The sequence below is a fragment of the Myiozetetes cayanensis genome, unplaced genomic scaffold (genome assembly GCF_022539395.1).
Source record: "Myiozetetes cayanensis isolate MyiCay16 unplaced genomic scaffold, myiCay2020 scf18, whole genome shotgun sequence".
NCBI lineage: Eukaryota > Metazoa > Chordata > Aves > Passeriformes > Tyrannidae > Myiozetetes > Myiozetetes cayanensis.
In genome coordinates this window covers 646,378-671,025 of record NW_026087389.1, presented here as the reverse complement: position 1 = coordinate 671,025, position 24,648 = coordinate 646,378, and the positions used below count along the sequence as shown (strand labels likewise).

The following is a 24,648-nucleotide window of genomic DNA, read 5'->3' as shown; positions in this document are numbered from 1 at the left end:
AGAGCTTCTACTCAAACTTGTATTTGCCAGCCACGACTTCCCTGCCATCACATCCCTGCCCTCAGCACCCTCTGTGCTCCTCAGTCCTTCAGGACTGAAGGACCAGCCCGAACCCAAGAGCCCCCATGACCCTTGCAGGAGGTAGGACACCAACCCCCAGACCCAGGGCAGTGGTGGGGGGGACAGTGGCAAATTCTTGTTTCTGCAGAGGGAAAATCATCACCAGGTCTCCTAACAAATGTTCTCAAAATGCAAGATTTGGATCTCAGTGCAGCTGGGCACAGATTCCAGCAGGTGTCCATGGATGCCAGCTCACATCTGGAAGGGAACAGCACCTCCTCCAAGCACTGGGGCAAAGTGAGCATTTCATAAGATCATGGAATGTTTGGGTTGGAAGGGACCTTAAAGCTCATCCCATTCCACCCCCTGCCACTGGCAGGGACACCTTCCACCAGCCCAGGTTGCTCCGAGCCCCATCCAACCTGACCTTGGACATTTCCAGGGATGGGGCAGCCACAGCTTCTCTGGCACCCTGTGCCAGTTCTTTACCACTTCCAGTGAAAAAAAACTTCCATAGCATCTGTTTTGGGAAAGATCTGTCCAGCAGAGCACATGGAGGGATCAGAGCAGTCCCTGAGTAGGTGTCTCCTGCTCTCCCTCTGCCGAGCCCTGCTCCTGCCTCCACCGTGTATGTGACTCTGCCTTTTACAGGGTGTCCCATTCACAGCCTTAACATACTCAGAAATACATTTATTTATAGCATCTACAGTGCAACAGAATATTCTTCTCCCACTCCTTGCTACTCGAGACATTTACTACCTGCACGTTGCCCACTGCGTGGGTGCACATTCTGCTCCCACGCCTGGGACACCAGAGCCCTGTGCCCGGGGGCACAGCCCAGCCCAGCCTAAAGACAGACAGTGACTCATGCCATCAGAAATCCCACATGGAGCCAGGGGAGCACCCCCTGCCCCCCAGCACTGCACTGCTGTTCCCTGCACGGCCCCGGGGCTGGGGCAGCCGGCAGAGCCCCCCAGCCACGAGGAGGGCAGGTCCTGAACCCCCCCTTCCTGGGCAAAGCCCTGCAGGTGGGACAGGCTAGGAAATCAGTGCAGCCTCATGTCACACTCCCCCTGCCCAGGACAGCCCTGCAGAGCAGCTGTGCCTCCTAAATTCGGCGCTGGTTCCCGGCCAAGCCGGCCCTGCCCTGCCCACAGATCCGCACGAACTCAGTCTGCTCACACCAGAGCACATTCCTGGGCTCCCAGACTGCAGAAAACAGCTGAATTTGCAAAAACATCCTTCACAATCTGTCCTGAAGTGCTGAGCCGTCGAGCAGTTGGGGCCACAGAGCTCTGACAGAGGATGCAGCCGTGAGGGAACAGGTCTGGCCCTGGAGCTGCTGCCCAAAGCTTTGGAGCATGGAGAGGATTCATCTCCACCACCAGCCCATCCTGCATTTGGGCTCTTCCAGCTGCTGTGTAGAAGCAGAGGGAGATGCAGGGATATGGAACCAGTGCTGCCAAAGAGTTTTCCAGTATCCTTTTGCCCAGGACACGGGCATTTGTCTCCTGAAACAACCTGCCCAGGTTTACACCCACAGCGCCACGCTCACATCCCTTTCCAGAGTTTGTCCCCTCTCCATAGTTGCCCCCTGTGCCTTTGCAGGATCCTGTGAGTTCACATTGTTACTTGCCCACCACAGTTTTGTCCTTTCTCTCCCCACAGGAGTCAGGGAGGTCCCTGACAAGCTGCATTCACCTCAGCTTCAGTTACGGGTGTACCACACCCCAGAGCATCACCACATCAGCTTCCACTAGAGTTGAAATACCAAGAAAAACAGTTTCCAGACCAAGGCACCAATCTGACACCAGAAAAAAAATACAGAAAAAAGGGAGTTAGAGAAGCCTGACAGCCTTAGACCTGCAGTCACATTCAGCCAGGCCCTCACCATCACAAATTCTAGAGGAAAAATGAACACATCTGGACTTCTCTGAACACAGCACTGGACTTCTCAGCCCAGTGAAAGATCCCAATCCCATTTTCACACTGTATTATATCAGCTCAAAGGTCTGGAACAGGCCCATCACAGTGGTGAAAGCTCCAGGCAATCAGCCACATGGGTTTGATAAAGACAGCACTGCCCAGGTACTGATGTTCTTGGAAGGCAGCAGAGCCTTTTGCCTTAAAATACCTCCCCCCCAGTGCCAGCTGAACACAAGGGCTCTGAGGCAGCTGTTTCCACACTCAGCAGCTTTGGGCACCTCCAGGCTCCTTAAGGAGTCATCCATCCCTCCCTCTCTACCTGTCCTTAAGGAGATAAACATCATTCCCTCTCTACCCCTCCTCTGCCCCATTTTGTGGGCTTTTTCACCAAACCATTACTTGTAAACAAATCTTCAGCTCATGAAAGCCAAGAGCACACGGAAGACATTGAGGATTATTAGTAAAATACAACCCAAGTTAAATATATCCATCTTCATTAGCATGCTAATTGTCACTGTGGGCAGTGTCCGTGGAGGAGAGATCCCAACCACTATGGATCTGTGTGTTGATGTCTTGTATTTCCTCAAGTTTCTCTGGATGAAAAAGCTGGAAACAGAGGCATCCAAGATGACACCACAAGCCTTCTCCTGGGCTCCAGAGGGACCACAAGTCTCACTGGCCATCCCAGGACAATGTGGCTTCCCTGGGCAATATTTATAGACAAGATTCCTGTCTCCCTGAGCTGCTTCATTTACAGATTTGTAAACGATTTTCCTCAAACGACACTTTCTCTCAGACTTCTGAGGACTTTTGCCCCAATTTGGTCATCTTCACTCCTACACAAGGAGAAAATCCCCCTGGCACAGGCGGGCAGAGGGTCTGCACACCCACCCCAGTGCCACCCCCGCCACCGCTCAAAGGCCACCAGCCGCCCCCACGCGTGCCATTCCCCTGAGGTGGCAGCGGGGCTGTCCCCAGCCCAGCCCCTTTAAGGGACACTTGGGGCGGCCGCAGGAGCCACGACATTAATTTTAGCCTGGAGCAGGGCCAGGGGTGCAGGGCAGCTGCTGCAGCGCGGGGAGGGGGGCAGTGCCTCCCAGCCTGGCCTCCCGGCACAGCCCCAGTCCCGCGGGCTCCGAGCGGCGCAGCCATGGCCGAGGAGCACAGCGGGCTGGAGGAGCGGATCATCATCAAGGACCAGCACACCAAGGAGATCGACCTGGTCAACAGGGACCCCAAGCACATCAACGAGGACGTGGTGAAGGTAGGGCTGTCTCACACTGTGCTGTGGAGCATCGCTGGAACCGGGATTTAGGTTTCAAATGTTGGTCTGTGTGTGGCTCGACCTCAGACAGGGCTGCCAGTCCCCGTCCACGTGCCCCGAGAGGTGCCATCCTCAGGGCTGTGAGGAGGTACCGGCCCCACTGCCTGGGCACTCAGACGCCAGGTGGGTGGCATGTGGGCTCCAATTAATGTCGTATTTCCCATTCCTTGAATGGGCTCTCCAGTTTCATGGAGACGCCCTCCTTTGTACCAGTAAGTAGAGAGCCAAAAATAACACAGTAGTTAAATATCACTGATTTAAGGGGAACCCTGGAAAAAGGCTGCTGGTCTTCAAGACACAACAGTCTCAGTACCAGTGTTTGATGCATATTGTCCTGTTTGTGGAAGGTTGTTCCCCCTCAGATCGCTCCCTCTGTTGCTGACCAAGAGGCATTCCCATTCCAACTCCCGATCTTCATCTAAGCTCTGTTAGAACAGTGTCACAGATAATTCCAGCCCAAAGGAGAACAGGAGGAGGTAGAAGGGTTTTGTTAAAACTGTGTTTGAGAGATTGAAGGGGGTGTCACACCAGCAGGGACAGCACCGAACTGCCCACACAGGCTTTGACCTTGACTGCACTAGTGCAACACAGACCTGCTTTTGGGCATTAAAACACCATTACAGCTGCCACAGTGGTGTGCTCAAATTAAATTCCTCTGGCTGAGCTGTGACAGTGACAGCCATCAATGGGCACCCTCCCGGCACTGCTGGACGTGCCCACGGCGGCTGCCCGACACCTCGGGAGCCCCAGCAAATTCCCAGCAGACGGTCCCACATCTGTGCTGCTCCGTGCCACTGCATCCCACAGCCCTGGTCTGGGACGTGGAAAGGTGCCAGGAGAAGGGAGCACCACCCTGCTGTGACCAGGACAGCCCTCAGCCTGCTCACCGCAGGGCCAGGCAGTGCTTTGGGACACACCCCTGCACCCCAGCTTGGGAACACCACCAGCTGCTACTGGGGAGCAATGCCAGCACCTTCCTGGCCATTCGTAGTCCTCCCACCTCTCCCAGCCTCTTTCCCTCACCCCACCTCTGCCTTTTCCCACTCCAGGATCTCCAGAGTCAGAAATCCCTTTCAAGCTCACACGCTCACATGGCCACACTGCTGCTCCATCAGCACTGAAAGTTTTCAGAGCTCAGGCTCCCCAGCATTCCTCCACCTTAAAATAGCCCAGCCAGCACGGCTGGGGAGAGAGGGCAGAGCCAGCCCCAGGACAGGAGCACAGCTCAGCCCACTGCTGCTCCACAGCATCCCAAAGAACAGCCAGGGCCTCCTCACACCCCTGCAGGCAGAGGCACACTCCAAACCCCCAGGGCATCAGGGTACACCCAGAGCACAGCAGGCAGGGGGGCAGCCAGCAGGGAATAAGTACAGTGCTCCACAGGATGAAGGGCTTACCTGGTCATGGAGAAACATCTTGAGCTTCACAGGGTACCAAGCAGAATTTGGGACCGTGTCACCTTGGCAGTATCAGCCACAGAGGCTTTGCAGAGCTTCACAAGCCTCCTCCAAGCACAGCCACAGAGCAAACCATGGCTGGACTTGGTGACCTTAAGGGAGCTTTTCCACCCTAAATGACTCCACAATTATGTAAAGGAGTGGTACCTGGTGTGTGTTGCTCCCTGAGAACCTCCAGGCAGCACCAGGGTCCAGGCTCAGCCTGAGCCTCAGCCTCCACTGCTCCTCCAGATCCACTCTCAGGGCAATGCCAGCAGAAGGAGTGCTGGTGCAGAGCCTCTGCTCTTATATCCCACTGCTCCCTGTGTTAATTGATCCCTAATGAGTTCGTCAGGCAGCTGGGCAGTGACCTGGGCTGGTCCCCAGCACAGCTGGGTTTTCTGGGGCTGCTGACAGTACTCCAGAACCAGCTGTTTGGGCTGCTGATTCCTCATCCACCTCAATGCTTCTCCCAACTCCAGGAAATTAAAGGTGATACAGAGTGATTTTGTGATCAAAGTGCTTCCAAAACCAGAATGGATATTGCAATCTAGCATGAATACACAAACAGACACATTCAGCTGCCCAAGGGAAAGCCAGGATGGTTTTCAAGACAAATAGCTCAGCTTATGTATTCCCTGGAAGTGACTTACCACCCCAAGGGGATCTCTGTGCAAAGTTCAGAGGATTTGGGAGTGTTTGTCATTCAAAGACACTCCCAGTACCTGCATAAACAGCACTACCCCTGTAGGGGCAGGGCCAAGCCCCATCTCCCCATCAGGGATGAGGATGGACAGCACTGGACACCTCATCCTGTGGGTATAAATAAATAATCCATGAATCCAGAGGGCTGATGGATTTTTATTAGCACAAACACCTTCCTGCTGAGCAGGCGGCCCATGGCCCTGCATGCTAAAAAAGGGCAGGAATGGGCTCTGGCCACCTCCACAGCCAACACTCCCCCTGACAGCTCCTGTTCCTAGGGCTCCTGCCTGGCCCCGGCACCAGGGAGCACCATTCCCAGCTCAGAGGGTGGGACAGGGACTGGGACAGGGCTGGAATCTCATGCCATGGGTTAAGCCCCCCTCTGTGCTGCCCACAGGCTGAGGCTGGGCAGTGCCAGGAGCCCTGAGCCTGAGGCTGGGCAGTGCCAGGAGCCCTGAGCCGTGTCCCACTGGGATCCCTGCAGGGGCAGGGACTTGGGCTGCACTGGGGCGTGTCCTTGCTCGGGGGTGCAGGGATCCATCCCCCCAGCATGGCCCTCGCTCTCCCCACCCCCACCATTTGGGGTGCAGGGATCCATCCCCCCAGCACGGCCCTCGCTCTTCCCACCCCCACCATTCGGGATCTCCTCTCACCTCGTGCCAGACCATCGTCCTTGCACTGGAGCCTCTGTGATCCCCCAAGCACTCCTGACCTCGCTCTGCTCTCCCCCCAGGTGGATTTTGAGGATGTGATAGCTGAGCCCGTGGGAACATACAGCTTTGACGGTGTGTGGAAAGCCAGCTACACCACCTTCACCGTCAGCAAGTACTGGTGCTACCGGCTGCTCTCTGCCGTCCTGGGAATCCCCCTGGCCGTCGTCTGGGGCTTCCTCTTTGCCCTCATCTCCTTCTGCCACATCTGGGCAGTGGTGCCCTGCATAAAGAGCTACCTGATAGAGATCCAGTGTGTCAGCAGGATCTATTCCCTCTGCATCCACACCTTCTGCGATCCGTTCTTCGAGGCGCTCTCCAAGATCTGCAGCAACATCCGAGTCGCTCTCCGGAAGGAGGTTTAGGTCCCAACAGCCCTCCCTGTGCAGGTTCCTGCCCTCGGGCAAGGGGCACACGTGCCTGGTGAGGGCCTGCACACACCTGTGCACATGGGCACCCGTGCCCAAGGACCTGCACGTGGACACCCGTGACAAGGGAACTGTGCATCACAGCAGGGCCCCACGGCAGAGCCGGCTCTCAGGGATGCTCGCTGCAGATGGAGGCAGGCCAAGCTGTCTCTTACTCCATCCCAAAGCCAGCAGCTTAAGAAGAGAAGCCTATCAGTGCTCAGGGAGCAGCCCAAGGAGGTCCCTCTGCCTTCCAGAACCCCATGGCATCACACCCCAATCCCACAGGAGGGATGGCAGCACCTTCTGGACCGCAGTTCTGGGCCACAGCCTGCAGCTGCAGGATAAACAGTGTCTGCTCCTGCATCCCCCAGGCTGGGATGTCGCTGCCAAACACACACAGGAGTTCTTTATTTGCTGCAAACAATTGCTGTTGTGGGAGCTTCTGCAATAAACTGTCACACCCAAGTTTTAGGGATAGAACAGCTGAAACACGTGTGTTTGCATTTCAGCCAAGCTCTGAGAGCTGGCTCAGTCAGTGCATGACACGTGTCTGCTCTGGGAGTGTGAGCTGAGCCTGGGCCCCCACCAGCTGCAAACCCGCTTGTGGCACCTTGACATTCAATTATGGGCTTAATTATGGAGCATCATTAAGTGCTGTGGGCAGGATCCAGGGCAGGACAGTGAGGTGGAACACAGCCCTGTCAACCCACAGCTAGGCCTATCAGGAGGGCAACAGGCAGTGCCAGGGCAGCAGAACACAGCTTTGGGAACTTCACCTGGGAGACAACAAGCTGGGCTCTGAGCAAAGCTTTGGCTCATTTCTTGGGGAGAATCTTTACTGCACTCCCTCAGTCACTGTCAGGAAGCTCCAGCCACACAACGTGTGCATCCCACACGCTCGGGGCTGTCCCTCCCTCTGTGCCTGGGATGGAGCAGCGGAGGCTGCAGGGGCAGGACCACACCGAGCTCTCAACTCTGCCCAGCAGGAGGGGATCACATCCAGCCAGCCCCTTCCCTCAGCATCCCGCGGGGTCACCCCGATGTGTGGGGAGCAGAGAAAGGAGCCTTCACCAGGATATGGCCACTCTGGATCCAGGGAAACAGGAATGAGGGGAAAAAGATCCAATTCAGAGCTATTTCCTCCCTTGTGCTGTCAATTGATTTGTCAGTCCCTCTTCTGGAGGGACATGGACAGAGCCACACTTTCAGTTTGAGGCCCTTGAACATTCTTTTGGCTCTGGTCTCAAGTGCTTTGCTGAGGCAGGGCCCAGGAGGTCTCGTTGTTCAGAGGCTGTTCTCAACTGTGTCTATGTGCTGCTTTTCCCTGGCTTCCAACAAAGAGTTGGAGCCAAAGACTCCTCTAGTGCCATGCCAAGGACAAGAAAGAGCCAGGTTCTCTACTGGACCTCTTCCAAGGGCTGGGGATTGTGCACTGCCATTATTTCACAGCAGTATGGCACCCGTGCTCTGGTAACACCCGGGGCTGAGATGGATGGAGCGATTAAGAAAAAAAAAATATATATGTAAGGTTTTTTTAGGGGGAAAAAAGTCTCAAAAAACACTCTACCTTGAGCATTTTTAAAAGCTTGTCTGTGGGAATAAAATTAATCCAAATCAATTACGGGATTATACTACTTTTAATTTTTTTTTTGTTTGTTCTAGTAGTTCACAGCCTGAATCCCAAAAGCCCCAAAATGCTGATGTCCCCACCGCAGTCCTCTCTGGGGTTCCTGCACAAGGAGCACACGCTGCTCACCTGTCAGCACCTCTGCTTCACTTTCCCCCCTCCTGAAAAGCATTTTGGCAGTGCATGCATCATCCCTCCCCTTCGGCACGCCCGGAGCTGCTCCCCCGTCCCACTGCCCAGAGGAGAGCACAGCACCACAGGCCTGGGGCACAGCCCTGCCTGACCCAGCCATCACTGGGAACTGTAGCCAGGGCTGCTCCCCTGCCTCTCCCAAAGCTCCCTCTCTGCTCGGGGCATCCATCCCAGTAACATCTATTGCCATGTTCCCTCTGGCCCTTGGCAGAGGGAGGGTGTGCCAGGCCCCCAGATTCACAAGAAAAGGGGACCCTATTCCTTGTTTTGTGCAGGAGTTAGTGACTCTCAAGGAGAGAGAAGGTGAATGTAGGAGGAAAATGCTGTATGGTGTCCCAAGGATTGCCCAGTCAGCAAAAGTGCTGAGAGCTCGCTTAAAGCTCCCACAAAAAAATCGAAGGGATGTCAGGATAGGAAAGGTGCAAATGTACCTGCTGGTGACAGTGAAAAAATAAAGGACAATTTAAAATGCATTTTTTGTGTTCATTCCCAGCATGAAAACCCAAATCCCATCACCCTGTGAGAGCTGCAGGTCTCCCAGCTGTGTCCTGTCCAGCGGCCGTGGCACAGCCAGCTCCGTGCTGTGGAATGTGGCTGTGTGCAGCCCCCAGTGCTCAGGCAGTGCCCCACAGCCCCCAGTGCTCAGGCAGTGCTCCACAGCCACCAGCACTCAGGCAGTGCTCCACAGCCCCCAGTGCTCAGGCAGTGCTCCACAGCCCCCAGTGCTCAGCCAGTGCTCCACAGCCCCCAGTGCTCGGGCAGTGCTCCACAGCCCCCAGTGCTCAGCCAGTGCCCCACAGCCCCCAGTGCTCGGGCAGTGCTCCACAGCCCCCAGTGCTCAGCCAGTGCTCCACAGCCCCCAGTGCTCGGGCAGTGCTCCACAGCCAGTGGTGCTGCTGTGCTGAGCACACCTGGCTGTTGTGTCACAGCCTTCTCTCCCATCGGGCCCCTTCCTTCCCTCAGCCCGCTGCTCCTCCCACATCTCCCTCCTGCTTTCCACAGGTACAGTCAGAAAACTTTATTTACAATATTTGTTAACAATAAAAACCCATGCTGTGAGCATGCCCTGTGTGTTACAGAGCAAAGGAATGGCACTGGAATGGTGGGAGACCCCTTGGGATCTGCGGTGACCCCAGAGCAAAGCCCAGCCTTGGTGACTCAATGGGAGTGTCCCAATCACAGCCCCACAGAGCCCAGCTCGAATCCCACACACCTGCCAGAGGGAAGCTGCTGAGCCCACTCAGCCAAGGCATTACTGCCCAGATCCATGGCCCCAGCCGTGCCCGCTCCAGGCTCCTGCCCAGCTCCTGCACGGCCTCACAGGCACAGGGAGCAGAGATGGGGGAGGGATTCCCAGGCCACAGCGCTCTGCCCTGTGAAGCTGGGTCCCACTGCCCCCAGGAATGCCCTGCTCTGTGCCCCTGGGCAGGGGAGCAGGGCTGGCACAGGGCAGGGGTGCAGGGATGCAGGGATGCAGGGATGCAGGGGTGCAGGGATGCAGGGATGCAGGGGTGCAGGGATGCAGGGGTGCAGGGTTGAGGCTACCTCTGCCCCACAGGCTGCAAATGAAGCAAGTGTATCTGTGTTGAGAGTGCAGTGCCAGGCACTGGCATCCCACGGGATCCCTGCCACTGGTGGAGGGGGGACAGTGCCCAACCACGTCCCCACAGCATCACTCATCAGCTGTGCCACCCCTGTGTCCCCACAGCGTCCCCCATTAGCTGTGCTGCAGTCCCTTCCATCCCACAGGGACGCAGTGCACCTGCCCTAGCAGCGTGGGTTTGTTTGGGGCAAGACCTCTCCCTCCCAGTGGCATCCACGAGCCACCAGTGTCGAAGTTTGGGGCTCAGGAGCAGGTTCCCAGTGTCCAATCCAGGCAGTACTGAAAACTGGACACAGAATTCCTCCCCCACTCGAGTCTCCGTTAAATAACACCTGCTGAACATGCTTGCAGACATATATACACCTATTTATACAGACCCCCAGCACATCCAGGTCCCAGTTTTCCACAGGGAAGCTCTGGAAGCAGCAAGTCAGCGGCACAAGGTCCCAGCTGGCGATGCCTCACGTCGTGGATGGGTGAGTGAAGCTCCTCTGGCTCGTGCTCCTGCAGCTGAGGACGAAGGAGGAGGAGTTGCTCTTCTTGCCCAGGTCACACGCCGGCTGCGCCTTCAGGTAGCGCGTGGAGCAGCAGAGGAGGCGCCGCATCAGGTCGTGGAAGAGGTGGCCGGTGTAGAGCATGTAGATCCAGGGGTTGCAGCAGCTGTTGAGGCTGGCCAGGAGCATGGCGATGATGAACGGGGAGGCTGCAGGGCAGAGGCACGGCAGGGTCAGGGCACGGCAGGGTCAGGGCACGGCAGGGTCAGGGCACGGCACACACACCATGGGCTGTGTGAGAGCCCCAGCCCTGCTGGCACCACAGCACCCTTCCCAGCACGGGGAGTGCTCCCTCCCTGCAGGAACACCACGGCAGGAAAGGACAGCTGGCAAATCCAAAGGGGGAGGCGAGTCTCGGTTGAAGCACACTGGGTTTAGGTTTTTCACCAAAAAAGCTGCATTTCCCGCTCGGCCCCGGCGCTGCAGCCTGCCCAGCATTACCCTGGAGTGCCTGGCCGGGAGGCAGAGCTGCCCCTGGCAGCACCTGCACAATCTGCCTCTGTAGTGCCCAAAGTCAGAGAAAGGGAGCGTGGCCCTTGCACTTGCCATGGCAAAGAGCAGGACCGGGGAAGGAAGAGCCAGTGGCTCATTTATCCCCCCCACCAGCAGCCAGTCTGGGGTGGACAAGCAGCTTCCATCCACTCAGGCCTTGTGGCAGCCACGCTCCCCCAGCCCCAGGGCATCCCAATTCCTGGGCTGTTCCTCCTTCCAAACCCTGACTGGTAAGACAGTGCCAAGTCTGAGTCCTTTTGCCTGGAGCTCCCACAGCATCTTTCTCCTGGCATCTTTCTTTCCCCAAAATTTATTTTTCTCACACTGCACTCTGCCAAGAGAGATGACAGCCATTCCCACACCAGGATCAAGGTCCAGGAGCCTGGCAATGGCTCCTGGCCACAGGGGTGACGTTTGAGACCAGGAGGATGGGGGCAGCACAGTTCCAGGACATCAAGTCTCTGGCTGCTGCTCCCTGTCCCCAGAGCATAAAGTACCAACTGTCCCACCTGAGAGGTTGGATCAGCACCTCCTGTGACAAGGGGGCAGTGGGACTGGCGCCTACCATGGCACCAGGACAGGGTGGGACAGGCTCTCAGTGAAGTGGCTGCAGGTGGGGATGGAGCCTTTATCCTGCTCCCGGTCTCCCATCCCATCTCCTGGCTCCTTTGCTCCCAGGGGAGTGTCAGCAGTGAGGACACACGTGGAGGTTTGGATGCTCCTGGTCCCTTCCTGCCTCTGCAAAAATCCACCGGCAGCTTTTCCACTAGTGAGGAAGTGTGAATATGAGTGCTTCCAAATTCACTTTTAGCCAATGGATGCATAATTCCTGCTCTAGTGATGTCTGCTCCAACCACTTTTAATTTCAAGCATATGCTAAAATAATTCCAAGGGGAATGGCTACAAATCCCAGGCACAAGACCTGAAATACATCACAGCATTTCTATCCACTTAAAAACATCCAGCCAGGCTGACTCAGCTCTTCCCTCTCTGCAGGAGGCAAATTGAATTTCAGGGAGCTCACTGCAGGGCATGTCCAGAGGGTGGATTGGTCCCCTCTCTGGCTGGAATGCTGGAGATTCCCGAGGGGTGCTGCAACCAGCAAGCTCTGCCCCTCAGGGATGTTTTCTCTCCCCATATCCCCCACTCCAGGCTGGGGGTGCCCAGAGGGGTGGGCAGAAGTGGAGGCCGTGCCCTGGCAGGGCTGCTGGAGTTCTGCTGCAAACACCCAGTACAGGAGTGGGATGGGATGGGATGGGATGGGATGGGATGGGATGGGATGGGATGGGATGGGATGGGATGGGATGGGATGGGATGGGATGGGATGGGATGGGATGGGATGGGGGAGGCTCCCCAATTCCCACACACTGGCAGGGGCCATCACTCAAGCCCACATGCGAGGGCACCAGACCCCAAGATGAAGGGACCAACACAAGGGTCACAGTGCTTCACAGCCTCACTGGTGCCTTGAGCCAACTCTGACTCCAAGCTCAGAATGTCGTGTGTGCTCCTGTAAGGTGTGTGCAGCAGGAACCTCCTTCCAACCTGCCACCTGTGGCACCACCTGTGGCACCACCTACCACTGGTGCTTGCACTGTCACCTGGATCATAGCGTGTGGCTCCAACCACCTTACAGCGGCCGAGAGTGTGTGCGGCCACCTAGGGAGGGGATCACACTGCCAGGCACGGAGACACAGCGTCAGGCTGACACACCCCAGCCCTTCCCAGGCACACAGCAGCCCTCGAGCCTGGCAGTGGATGGAATGCTCACGCTTTGGAACCTTTGTCTGCCCCATCAGCCACGGGGAAGGGACACAGAGAAGCTGCCAGGCCTGGCAGGGGCCAGCGGGGCCGGGTGGTGGGCAGCAGCAAGGGAGCAGCCCCACCCTGCCACCCGCCCGGGCAGGGCTGCAGCCTCTGCGCTGCCCTCACCCTGGTTTATGGCCGTGGTTCTGTGGAAGTGAGGAAAGGACTGCAGAGCAGCCAGAGGCAGCAGGGTGAGCCCTCCCCGTTCTCCCCTCGCTGCTGAGGAAAGGAGGGCACTGCCCTTGCTCTCTTTGCAGCCTGATCTTCCACCCTGCTCACGCCGAGCCGCAGCCGACAGCATCCTGCCGAGGAGGGACCCCAGCCCCCAGCAGTGTCAGGGTCTCACCCTGGACAGACCCAGCTCTTTGCATCCCACTGCTCCTATCCGAGCTCTGCGGCTCTCACGCTCCAGGACGTGGCACAAGGGCTCAGCACAGCAGGGCTCCTGCTCAGCCCCTCATCAGGGCCCAGTCAGGTACAAACAGACCTTCCCTCGCCAGGGACACTCTCTGTGACATCCTGTGTGGAGAAAGCTGAGCATTTTCTAAGGAGGTGACTTCCCTTGCCAGTCTGTGGGCTGTGCTGGCCGGCCCCTGGTGCAGCCATGCCCCCAGTGCTGCCTGCACCCAGCAACCCCCTGCCCTCCCTCCTCCCTGCCCTCCCTGCCGCTGTGCCCGCACAGCTGAGATGAGGAACAGCCACAGCCCCTTCCCACCACCTCTCCAGCACCTGCCATGCTGCCCAGCCACAGCACCCGAGCCTTGGCAAAGGGAGGGGATCCAGGCTCAGGGCAAAGCTATGGGAATGCTGCAGACAAAGGCCGTGTCCTCTGCAGAGAGCTCTGACCCTGCCACCCCTCTCGTGCCTCTGGGCAGCCAGTGAGGGGGAGGAGGGCATGGGAGGAGGGGTTTGGGTCTTCCAGCACTTGCTATCCACAATAACCCACCCCAGGCTTTTCCTCCCCATGGCTTGAAAGCTCCATCAAGTGCCCTGGCAGAGCTCCCACGCTGTGCCGCAGACACGGGCTGCCCGGCCACAGGAACACGAGAGAGGGGAGTGTGGTGCAGCTCAGTGGGGCTGAAGCTTCCCTTCAGACCTCCAAGGAGAGAAGAAACAAAAGAGAAAAGAAAACTGAAAGGGAAAGGAAAAGGGAACACGAGGCCACAGGCACAGGGTGAGCAAGGGATGTTTCCAGTGCAGCAGGCAGGCTGGGATGAGGGAACATCCCATCCAGCCCCGCTCCACTCAGGGTGAGGAAAGCAGCAGAGGTTGGGGTGCTGGGGAGCTTTGGGTGCTGGGGAGGAAGGGGAAGCCCTTGAGAGGGCAGGATTAAAATCCAGCACAAGAGAGCCAGCGCTTCAGCCCAGGGCCCATCTAGGAACTCAAAATTTTGATCAGCCTAAATCAGGCGGAAAACCCAGGGCCGGCTGCCTGGAGCATCCAGGGAAGTTCAAAAAGCCACACTCTGCTCCCAGAATAAAAGGATCAGAGAGAAGCAGAGGCAGAACAAGCCAGCCTGGCTCTGGCTCTCAGTCAGCTCGGCCTGGGGGGAAGAGGTGTGCACAGGCTGCAGGAGACACTGGGTTTTCCAAGAGCACAGTACAGCTGGAATGGGATTAAGGAAGGGTAGAGTGGCTGGTGTGAGGGGCTGTGCTCTGGGAGCAGCTGTGCCCCACACTGCACAGCCCTGGGCACAGCAGGGCTGGGGGGGCCGGGAGGCAGCAGCTCCTCCTCACTCCTTGGCATCCCCAGACTCGGTATTTCTGTTGAACCCAGGTCAGTCTGCCCAAGGATTTCTCATCCCTGAATACACTTTTCTGTCCCTTCTCCTACCTCACAGAGTCGTGCAGAGTTTTAGTTTCAGCTCTCCTGCGTGGTTCTCCCTGCAGGGGCAGAGGGACCGGAGGGGAGCTCTGCTGGGGAACAGCACAGACCTGCACAGATCCAACCGCGTCAGACCAGGGAGGGGGATGTGCTTTATTCTGCCAGCAACCTCCTGGGTGACAGGAGCAGCCAGCCCAGCTATAAGAAATGGCAAATCCCTGACACCACATCTTTTAGGAAAAGGCTTTGCCCATAAATCAGAGGCTTTCTGTGGGAACCATGCTCTAGTCAGAGGTAAAAGAACAGCAGCACAGTCCCGAGGTGTGGACCGGGAAGAGGGGGAGAAGAGGGCAAAGGAGTAGAAAGCAAAGAAGTCAGTGAGGAGAAAACGATACAGCAAAGGGAGGGAAGTTGGGCTGCACAGCTCTCTCCTGAGCTCCCACACAGCCCCCAGTGTGCCCCGGCACCCAGCATGGCCAGTGAATCTCCAGAGATCTCAGAGTGGCTCCATGAGAGCTGAGAGCAGCACCTGGGGACAGCCACCACCAGGGACAGCCACCACCATCCACACAGCCTGACGCCCGAGCCGCAGTGGCCCTGAATTTGCCAGGGTTGAGGTAGCCCCGACCTGGGGAAGCCCCAGCACAGCTACTGCTGCCTGTCAGGGGGGTTATCCATGTTCAGGACTTCCTCCCATTTCCCTCCCACCCCCAAAATCCAGCTTGGAGCAGAGTTTCCACCGTGGGCATCCCCAGGGCCCCAAGCAGAGCTGTCCATGCATGGCAGGGCGAGGGAGGGGAGAGGCCGTACCTTCCTGGGGAGCGTTGGTGTCCCACACAGACCACATCTGCACGAAGAAGAAGGGAGTCCAGCACACTATGAATGCCAGCACGATGATAAAGGTCATTTTGACTGTCCGGATCTTGGCTTTGGAGATGAGTCTGGTGCTGCTGACCCTGGCAAACACCATCCCACTGCGGGAGCCCGAGCCCAGACCCACTCTGGGCCCATGAGCCGTCTTAAGCTTCACATTCTGCCAGATTTTGAAGCTGATTAAGCCATAGCAGACACTCAGCATCAACACGGGGATGATGTAGACCATGAGCGTGATCCAGGTGACATAGGCTTTTGGTCCCCAGGGCTGGATGAAATCTGCCCAACAGTCATAAACCCCATTCCCCACATCCCTCAGAGAAAATATGTGGATCTGAGGGATGCTGACCAGCAGGCACAGCAGCCAGGTAAGGAGGACAGAAACACGGTCAGCTCTTCTGTGCAGGGACCTCAGTGGCTGACAGATGGCCAAGCACCGGTCGAGGGACATCAGCAGGAGCATGTAGGTGGAAGCAAACATCCCCACCACCTGCAAGTACTTGATCAAGCGGCAGAGGAAATCTGGCCCGTAGAACCTGAAGGTGATGTCCCAGATGAGCTGGGGAAGCACCTGGAAGATGGCCACGACCAGGTCAGCGATGCTCAGGTGCTTCATGAAGAAGTACATGCGGGAGTGCTTGTGGCGGGTGGTGTGGATGGCCAGCAGCACGCACAGGTTGCCCGTCAGGGCGAGGAAGAGGATGAGGCACAGGACCGTCACCTCCACTTTGGCCATGTCCTCGTTCCTCTTCAGGGGGTCGGCGCTGCTGTTCCTGCCGGCGCTCAGGTTCTCCGGCCGGAGGCTGCCGTTCCCCAGGGAGCTGTTGATGGTCCAGGCGCTGCTCCCCGCCAGGTACAGCTTCTCCATGGCCAGCGCCGACCCGCATCGAGCCTGAGGCAGGGAGAGGGCAGAGAGGGGGCAGAGGGCGGGCAGAGCCTCTACCGACCGCGTCCCTCTGCGGCAGCCGGGTGTCCCCGCCGCTCTCTCGCCGTGTCCCCTCGGCTCTCAATATCCCACCCGCTCTCCGTGTTCCCCCGCTCTGGGTCCCCTCCCAGCCGTGTCGCTCTCTCTGCCCGGCGGTCCCGGTCCGTGTCCCTGTCCCCGTCCTCGGGGTGGCGGCTCCCCGCGGCTCCTCCCTGTCCCCTCCCCGGGCACTCGGCGTCTCCGCTGGCCCCTGCCCCGCCACAAGCCCCGGCGCAGGGGCCGGACGAGCGGCGGGGGCGGTGGAGAGAGGCGGGTCCCGGCCCGGCCCCTCGGGGTCCGCCCGCAGCCGCTGGCCCCGCACCCGGACCCGCCTCAGCATCTTCCCCCGCGCCCGCTCCGAGCGCGGCCGCTCACGCACCAGCGGCGGGGCGGGGGCCGGTCCCTCTCGACCGGCAATCCCCGGGCGGCCCCGTCACCCCCCGCACCCCTGTTCCCCCGCACCCCTGTTCCCCCACAGCCCCGGTGTCCCCGCAGCCCCGGTCCCGCCCGGAGCGGCGGAGAGGCCGCGGTGCCGGGCGGGGTCCGGGGCAGGGGGAGCACAGAGACCCCCGGCACCGGGCAGGCAACGGAGCGGAGGAGTGCTCACCGGGCTCATCTCCCCCCGTCCCGGGCTCACCTCCCAGCACAGCCCTGCCCCGCCGGAGCTGCCGTCGCAGGACCCGCAGGGATTGTCCCCGCGTATCTGCCAGCCCAGCCTCGTCCAAGGAACAGGCTCCTGCGTCGGTCACTTGAGAGTTAAAACACCCACCAAGAACTTCTTTCAGGAGGATTGTTTCAGAGTATTATTTCTATAAAGGAAGGAGAGCTGGCTGTGTGCGACACCATTTGCCACCAGCTCATCAGCACAGTTCACTGGTTTTCCACAGCTTTCAGGCTCCCTACAAGGGACATGGGACCTAACAGTGCAGGTGGGATGTTCAGAGGAGCATCAAACCCACCCAGCCCCCCCCCTTAGCCCAGTGGCAGCTGTCACTGAGTCACTCCCAGACCCTCAAACCGAAAAGGCGTCTCCAGCAGGGACCTGCTTGGTCTGGCCCTGAAGGCCCCCAGCATCAACCCCATGCCCCCCTCCTCTAAAGCCACATCTCAGATCCTGCTCAGCCCAGCCTTAGGCCCTGAACAAATATCCCTGTAGTTATTTTTAAAGATTTTTGGGAACCTTTAGCTGCATGCAGGATGTAGAAATGCTAAATACTTTTGGCAAGTTCTTCCCTCCAGGGTTCACGTTCTTCCTCCTTCAGGCAATAAAACTGCTGTGGGAATCGCTGCGGATCACAGCTCACCATGTGCAATGCTTTTTTATTGTTCTGCCTTTTTTGGGAGAGCTCTGGAGGAGGAGGTGACTGGGGTGAAACCATGGCTCCAGTGGAGGCAAGGAGAGGTTTGCCCTTGGCTTCTGCACGGCTCGTTGAGCATCTTGCAGGCACCAAGGGATGGAAATGTGCTTGAGGACCCAGGTGGGGTGTCAGCACGGTGAGATGCTGCCTCAGGTGAGGCAGAGCAGCCATCACTCCTCTTTGGCCTCTGAGGAGGCATCATTCACAGCTGCTCAGAGCCCAGCTCCTTCCCAGACCAGACCCGAACTGCTTCGAAGGAGCCCCACGCCCCTTGTGCAGCTCCTACACATGGCAGCAGAGCACCTCCAGGAGGGGTTGTAATTGTGAAATACATTTGATTACAGCAGTGAGTCCAAGGTGCTCAGCTAGGGAAGAGCTCTCCAAGGATTTATTCTGTTTCTCCCTGTGCCAATGCCACACACTCCCAGGGCCATGTTCTCTGGCATGCCCTGTGCTGACTCCGAGTGCATGAGCAGCTCAGCGAGTGCTCACAGTTGAGGTGAAGGATCACATGCCTGGGGACTGAAATTTGGGGTTAAAAGGCCAAGCCATGGAAGGGTTTCATTAGTTTTACTGTAAGGGTTTGGCTCCAGCCTGGGCTCCCAGCTCAGGGGCAGGGACTGAGTGGGAGCCGCACTGTGGGAGCCTGGGCCTGGATGCTCCAGGCACAGCCAAGCCCCACAGTGCCAGGACAGCAGCACAGGGACCCTGCAGGGCTGAACCTCACCCCTGTCCCCACCAGCTTCAGTCAGGTCCATACAGTGCTCTGGACACAGGGTTGTGCTCCACCACCCAGGGCAGGCTGCAAGGATCAAGGGGTCCCAGAAATCCCCCTTCCATGGCGTTCTCAGCCAAGGTCCTGGCTTATTTCATCCCAGACCCCAAACTGCTAAAAAAAAAGGAATTCCCCCTGCAACTGCAAGGACTGTTACCTGCCCCAGGAACTCAGGTCACAGCACCAATACACATTAATTTGGGCAATTAGCATTGGCCTGAGCCCAGGTTGGCTGAGGCTCCTGGAGCCATCCAGCCAGTCCAACCTTCTGGCCCACGAGGACAATAACATTGTCACTGGGGGACATTAAAATGCTTTACTGCTGATTGTGTGGAGTTGCTGCCTGCTGCATGTCAACTGTGGGACAGGTTTGGTTCTGCTACTGGAAACCAGCACTGGAGCCAGCACTGCTGGGGCTTCCCTCGTAGCAGAAGAGGAGACAGACAAGGTTTAATCATCCTCTCCATATGTCACTTTTCTCACATAAATTACCCAGTATTAAACCCACAAGGGGCTCAAGAAAGAGGCACTTGCTGAACACAAAGTCCTTGCTGCACTGGCACAGGCACAGCGATGGGGGGGAGGCAGCCCCACAGCTGGAGCTTGGCCCCATGGACCCTCTCCATGGGCTTTGGGTGGCCATGGCTGGGTCTGGTCAGGCTCAGATGAAAGGATCCAGCCATAAGGTTTTAATGCCATTCCCTTCATCTGTAGTGGGAAGAGAGTGGAGGGAATTGCCATGGGAAAATGTCCCACCTACACCCAGTGGGATGTGGGAGCTCAGGACAACATCCAGCTCCCGGTGCCCTTCCCTGGGGGATCCTGCCAGGTCTGCACACTGGCCCCCAGCAGCCAGAGATGCTCATGGTCCCTTGCAGCCCCTCAGTCCTTATTCAGGCAAAGCTGCAGCTGCCCCACAACTAACACCCAAACTCACGTGGTTTTAGAGCAAAGAATCCTGTGAGAATCAGAGGGTTTTCTGAGTCATCCCCTGCTCCTTCCAGCTTTAAACATTCAGGGATGCCATAGAGCTGGAAACATTTTTATTTTAAAAACACATGCTTTGGGATAATCAAAAGCACAAACACTACATAAAGCTAAATTTAATTGCATGATGGTTTACTCCTGAATCTGAAATAGCTGTTTTTCCAATAGCTATCTGGAATCCCAACTTTACGGTCCCCCTGACACAAGAGGTCTGGCAAAACGTCAAGGCCAGGCCATGGCTTTGCAGATGGAGCTGCAGCTGCCCATGAACTCGTGCATGGCTGTGGCCCACAGCAGGCACTGCAGGCTGGAGAGCCGGGATATTTTATCTGGCTGCTTTTGCATGGGAATTTCTCTTTATCCTAGAAATTTTCCTAGTCCTCACCCGCTGCACTCGGCCTGCAAGAAGGCCAATTTTGGTAAATTCACTGGAACTAGAGAGATGAGCAGTCCACACACACACACCTTCCTTCTCCATGTGTAACACAGAGCTGGGGGGGCTGGGGGCCTTACACGAGGCCTGGGAAAACAGGAAGGCCAGAGTAAATTACAGGTTTTCCGTGTCTTTCTTAAATGTGCATGTGATTAAATCCCCAGGTCAGATATCAACTTTCTCCATGGCTCACCAGCTGGTTGTGCTGATTTCCAGAGGAATACAGAGTCAATATTGTAAAATGTTCTGTACTGAAGGCAACAAGGCTTTGGAGACAAACCGTGGAAATACCACCAATGCACAGAATTATGCGGTCCCAAAATGTACTCAAAATTCATTGTGTTACTGAGTTCACATATCAGGGATAACATACCTCCACCTAAACATGCTGTGTGGACAGTTACACTCCTGGATAATGTCGTGTCACCCATCACATCACCCACCTGAACCGTGCTCTGGCTGTGGCAATTCTTTGTTAGTTTAAAAAAAAAAAAAAAAAAGAAAAAATATAAAAATCAAATTGAAAAACTAGTCCTCAGACTGATCATAGAGAATAAAAAATGAAAAGTACAACTGCAGCCCACGGTCAGTCCCAGCATTCCTGCCCCAGCACACGACCCCTGCCTGGGCTCTGTGCAGGGCTGTGCTATGGCTGGGGGATGTTTTGGAAACTGAGTCATCAGAGCGTAGCTGGAAGGAGAAGAGGAGCTGGAGAGGTCAGCTTGTACATGGACAGATGGAGAAGGGAGGAACAACTTGGAACCTGAAGCCTCCAGCTCTAGAAAGCATTCACAGCAGAAAGAGAATTTCCAAGAGTTCATGCATGTATCAAGATCATTTCTTCTGTTCCCTTCTTTTTGTTTATCTGGGAACATGCTGAGGAACTCAGTATTAAAGATCCTTTCACACCATGTTCCTGAAAGGTTCATGGGATTCAAACCATTTCCTTCAAAGAAATCCCCAACTCACTGAACTCCGTCAGCCTCTGCTCCTGTGGCCTCCTGCCTACACCAGTGCTGGAGCCCGGCTCGGGCTCAGCCAGCTTTGGGAGAATGTCTGGAGCAAGAGCCTGAATTTCTTGGCATTTAAGTCAGCACCATTTCCACACCCATCCCCACGGACACCCTGAGAGCAGCCCTGGAGCCTCTGAACACACACTGGGTTCCAGCTGGTGCCCAGAGTGCAGGGGCACCTCCTGCCCTGAGCCCACGGGATCCCAGCTGGGATGTGGCAGCAGTGCTGCAGTCAAATCAACGAGCTTAAACCCATTTAAACCAGAGCAGACTCTGGGTCCCACTGATCCGATAATCCACACTGATCCTATCATCCAAAAAGTGCCATTCAGGCTGGGGCAGACCCTCACAGGGTACAGGTCTGTGGTTTCCACAGGGAATCCCCCCTGCTCCCATCCTCCCAGTGCACACAGGCCACACTGCCCTGCACGTCCAACCACTGAAAGGGTGACAGAGGCTCTCCCCAGGCCCCTCCCTGAGGAACTGGGTCTGTACAGGGCTCCAAATGACCCTGTTTGTGCTAAAATGTTTCTCACTTCATCCTGTTACAGCCTCAAAGCCATAAAAACCAATGGAGCCTGCACAGACCCTGGGAATAACAAGCTGGCCTAATATAAACATGCATCCATACGGTTTTTAACAAAGAGGCTTCAGGTTCAGCTCTTGGGAGATTATATAATGACTTTACTATTTGGGGGGGGGGTTACTGTATTTGTGCATAACTTCAGCTGCCCTGAAATCTCACTCACCACCTGGGAGGAATGAAAAGCAAACCAGACACAGTGAGATCCAGTGTGCTGTTCCCACCTCTTCCCCCTGCACCCGCACCCAAAGCACTGGGATTCACACCTGCAGCAAAAACAGGTCTTGTGGGACCTGCACAGCCCAGGTACCAAGGGACATACTGAGCATCACCTCCTGAAATCTCGGATATCAAAAACATTTCCATAGCCAAAGGTATGGATCACCCATTAATGCCAAGCACCAGATGCACTGCAGTGCCCCGTGCTGCAGCCTGAACCCTGCACACAGATGTTCTGCACAGTAAAATGAAGCACTTTTCTATTTGAGCAAAACATCTGCTTAGGCAAAGGTACAGGAGCCAGAATAAAACCAAAATATACCTGTCTACCTATTTTAATACATGTTCCTACATAAATTCTACAGTAAACATATATGGAAAGGAAAGTGAATCAATTTTGCTGCTCATCACGACTTCACCAAAATCCATGCTGAGCAATACGAAAGGGGCTGCAGTCCTTAGGATGAGTCAGGATACACTGGTATATATGTGTGAATGCGGACAAGCAGGTGCACGTCTGGAAATGCCCACACAGGTGAGGGGGTTTCCACCTTCCCCCCATTTCTCTCCCATCAAGCACCTGCCATGAAACCCCCAGCTCAGGCTCCAGGAATGCAGCTGTGGGGCCAAATAACTAACCAGGCTGCTGAGCTTAGCTCTGAAAATGAAGCCCAGCTACATTTATAGAAACTTTTCTGCCTTACTAATTACTCCCCATTTGCAGTAATGTGTTTACCTTCTCCTTCCTGAAGCTGGCAATTCGTCCTTCTCTTTATTTAATTGTAAGTGGTTGATCTGGAGCCAACTCACCAGTTTGTCTGAATCATTTTGAATTCAGGCCCTCTGGTTCCTCTGGCTCCTCTGCCGCCAGGTGGGACAGAAGCACAGTTATTCTCTGCTCTGGACAGCAGGTCCCAGTGTTGGGTTTGCCCAGCAGGGAACAGCAACGACTCAGCTGCAATTCCCACACTTGGGTAAGGTGTTCCAGTTCCAGAATATCTGCTCTCCTGTCAAAACAGACTCTCCTTAAACTAAATATCATTTATTATTAACTCCTGCCAGCATTACAGAACCCTTGGAGAAGTGGCCCTGAGGGACCTCGACCCCTGCCTGTCCCTTGCCCACCCCCAGCTGCTGCAGGTCCATCCCAGGGGTGCCCATCTCCAGCTCAGGGCAGCACGTGGCCAGAGCACAGCCAGCCCAGAGCACCCTGCCTGTGTGATGATGGGAATCCCACAGGATCCACCCCCTCCTTCACACCCAGAGCAGCCACAGCCCAGCACCAGCTCCAAGCCCCACTGTCCCGGCTGGAGCAGCCCACTGAGATGGAGCCCATTTCCAGCCAGCTGCAAGGGTGCTCACAAGATCCAGCTGGGAGAGCAGAGCCAGCACATGGAGCATCCCCGAGGAGAGGCTCACTTTTCTGGGAAACAAGCAAAATCTGCTCCCTGTGCCCCGTGTGATGATGGTCAATGGCTGTTGACCCAAGCAGGTTCTGGGCTTGGGCTGGGACCTGCAATCAGAACCCAACCACCCAGCTATAAAAAGAGCCAGCATTCAGATCTCAGCCTAAGAAACGGTTCTTCCTATCCACAGCCAGACACACTCACTCCCTGAGCCCACAGTGGTACTGGACAGACCCCCTGGTGATGGGATGAGGGGGCTGGAGTGTGGGCTTTTTATCTTAAAGATTGTGAACTCCCCCAAAACATAGAAAATTCAAGCAAACATTAGAGCTGGAAAGAGCTGAAAAGGTCAGCATTAGTTAGTGCAAATCCTTGCTGTAAAAGCCCTCATTAGCTGGGAAAAAAAAACCTTTTCTCCCCTGTGAGAAAAGTGGAGGTGGAAATTTTTCAAATCACCCAATCTCAGACCAATTTTCAGAAAATTAAGCCATTTCTCATCCTGTTCAGATTCTGAAGCATCTACCAAACACAGCTGCTGTTCTGGTATTTGTGACACAGAACATCCAACCAAAGGCTGGAGGAATTGGCCCATCATTGCAGTTCTCCTGCAAAACCAGAACGTTTGGGAAAACACTGGAAAACACCCTAGCACAGCCATCCCTGAAGCAAATCCAGGTAACCCCCAGGTATTTGATTTGGAGGGGGACATGGGGTGAGAGCACACAGGGAGCCTGTGCCTGTCAGGGGGACTCCACTCCTGCTGCTCTCCCATTGCCGGGACCGCTGCCTTTCACATGGCTCCAGTGCTGGGCTGGGGGGAACAGGACATTTTTATTTCTGTGATTATTTTGTTTCCAGCTTTGCCCTCCTGCCCTGGCCTGAGGGACTGGTCTGTGACTAAATTAATTTCCTTCTGAATGGATTTGCTGCCCAAAGCAGCCGTTCCCAAAGCTTTCCAGGGGAAGCCCCCACACACAGCCTGGCATCGCCTCAGCCCCGGCTGCCAGCACCAGTATGGGCCCCACAGGAGCTTCTCCTCACTCTCAGTTCCCCAGGGAGCCACAGCTGTCAGGGATCTGCTGGCCGGGGATGGCTGCAGAGGGGCTGGACCCACAGTGGGGCAGGATGGAGGGGCCCCAGGATCCCACATCCTTGGCAGCAGGGTGGGATGGGGGGTCCCCAGGATCCACATCCCTGGCAGCAGGGTGGGCTGGAGGGTCCTTGGAACACCACACTCCTCCCAGCACAAGGCATATGCTGTGGATGATGTAACAAACACAGGTCACAAAATGAAAAGGTGCAAAAAGAATGCAGTAACTTCATGATTACTCACTTAAAACCCACAGTTGTGGGGTTCTTCCCCTCTCG

At 56.3% G+C, this 24,648-nt stretch overlaps 2 protein-coding genes across 2 annotated transcripts; one reads left to right on the top strand and one right to left on the bottom strand.

Moving 5' to 3' along the window:
• The first annotated feature begins 3,085 nt into the window (after positions 1-3,085).
• On the top strand, positions 3,086-6,526 carry CAV3 (caveolin 3). Its single transcript, XM_050313116.1, has 2 exons — positions 3,086-3,250; positions 6,185-6,526. Exons 1-2 carry the CDS (start codon positions 3,137-3,139, stop codon positions 6,524-6,526), a joined length of 456 nt encoding a protein of 151 aa, XP_050169073.1. The 5' UTR covers positions 3,086-3,136.
• A 3,425-nt stretch (positions 6,527-9,951) lies between these two features.
• OXTR (oxytocin receptor) lies at positions 9,952-16,434 on the bottom strand. The gene is made up of 2 exons (XM_050313108.1): positions 15,480-16,434; positions 9,952-10,696 (listed from the first exon to the last, which is right to left on the bottom strand). The coding sequence occupies exons 1-2, from the start codon at positions 16,408-16,410 to the stop codon at positions 10,455-10,457; spliced, it is 1,173 nt and encodes a 390-aa protein (XP_050169065.1). The 5' UTR covers positions 16,411-16,434; the 3' UTR covers positions 9,952-10,454.
• Positions 16,435-24,648: the final 8,214 nt, after the last annotated feature.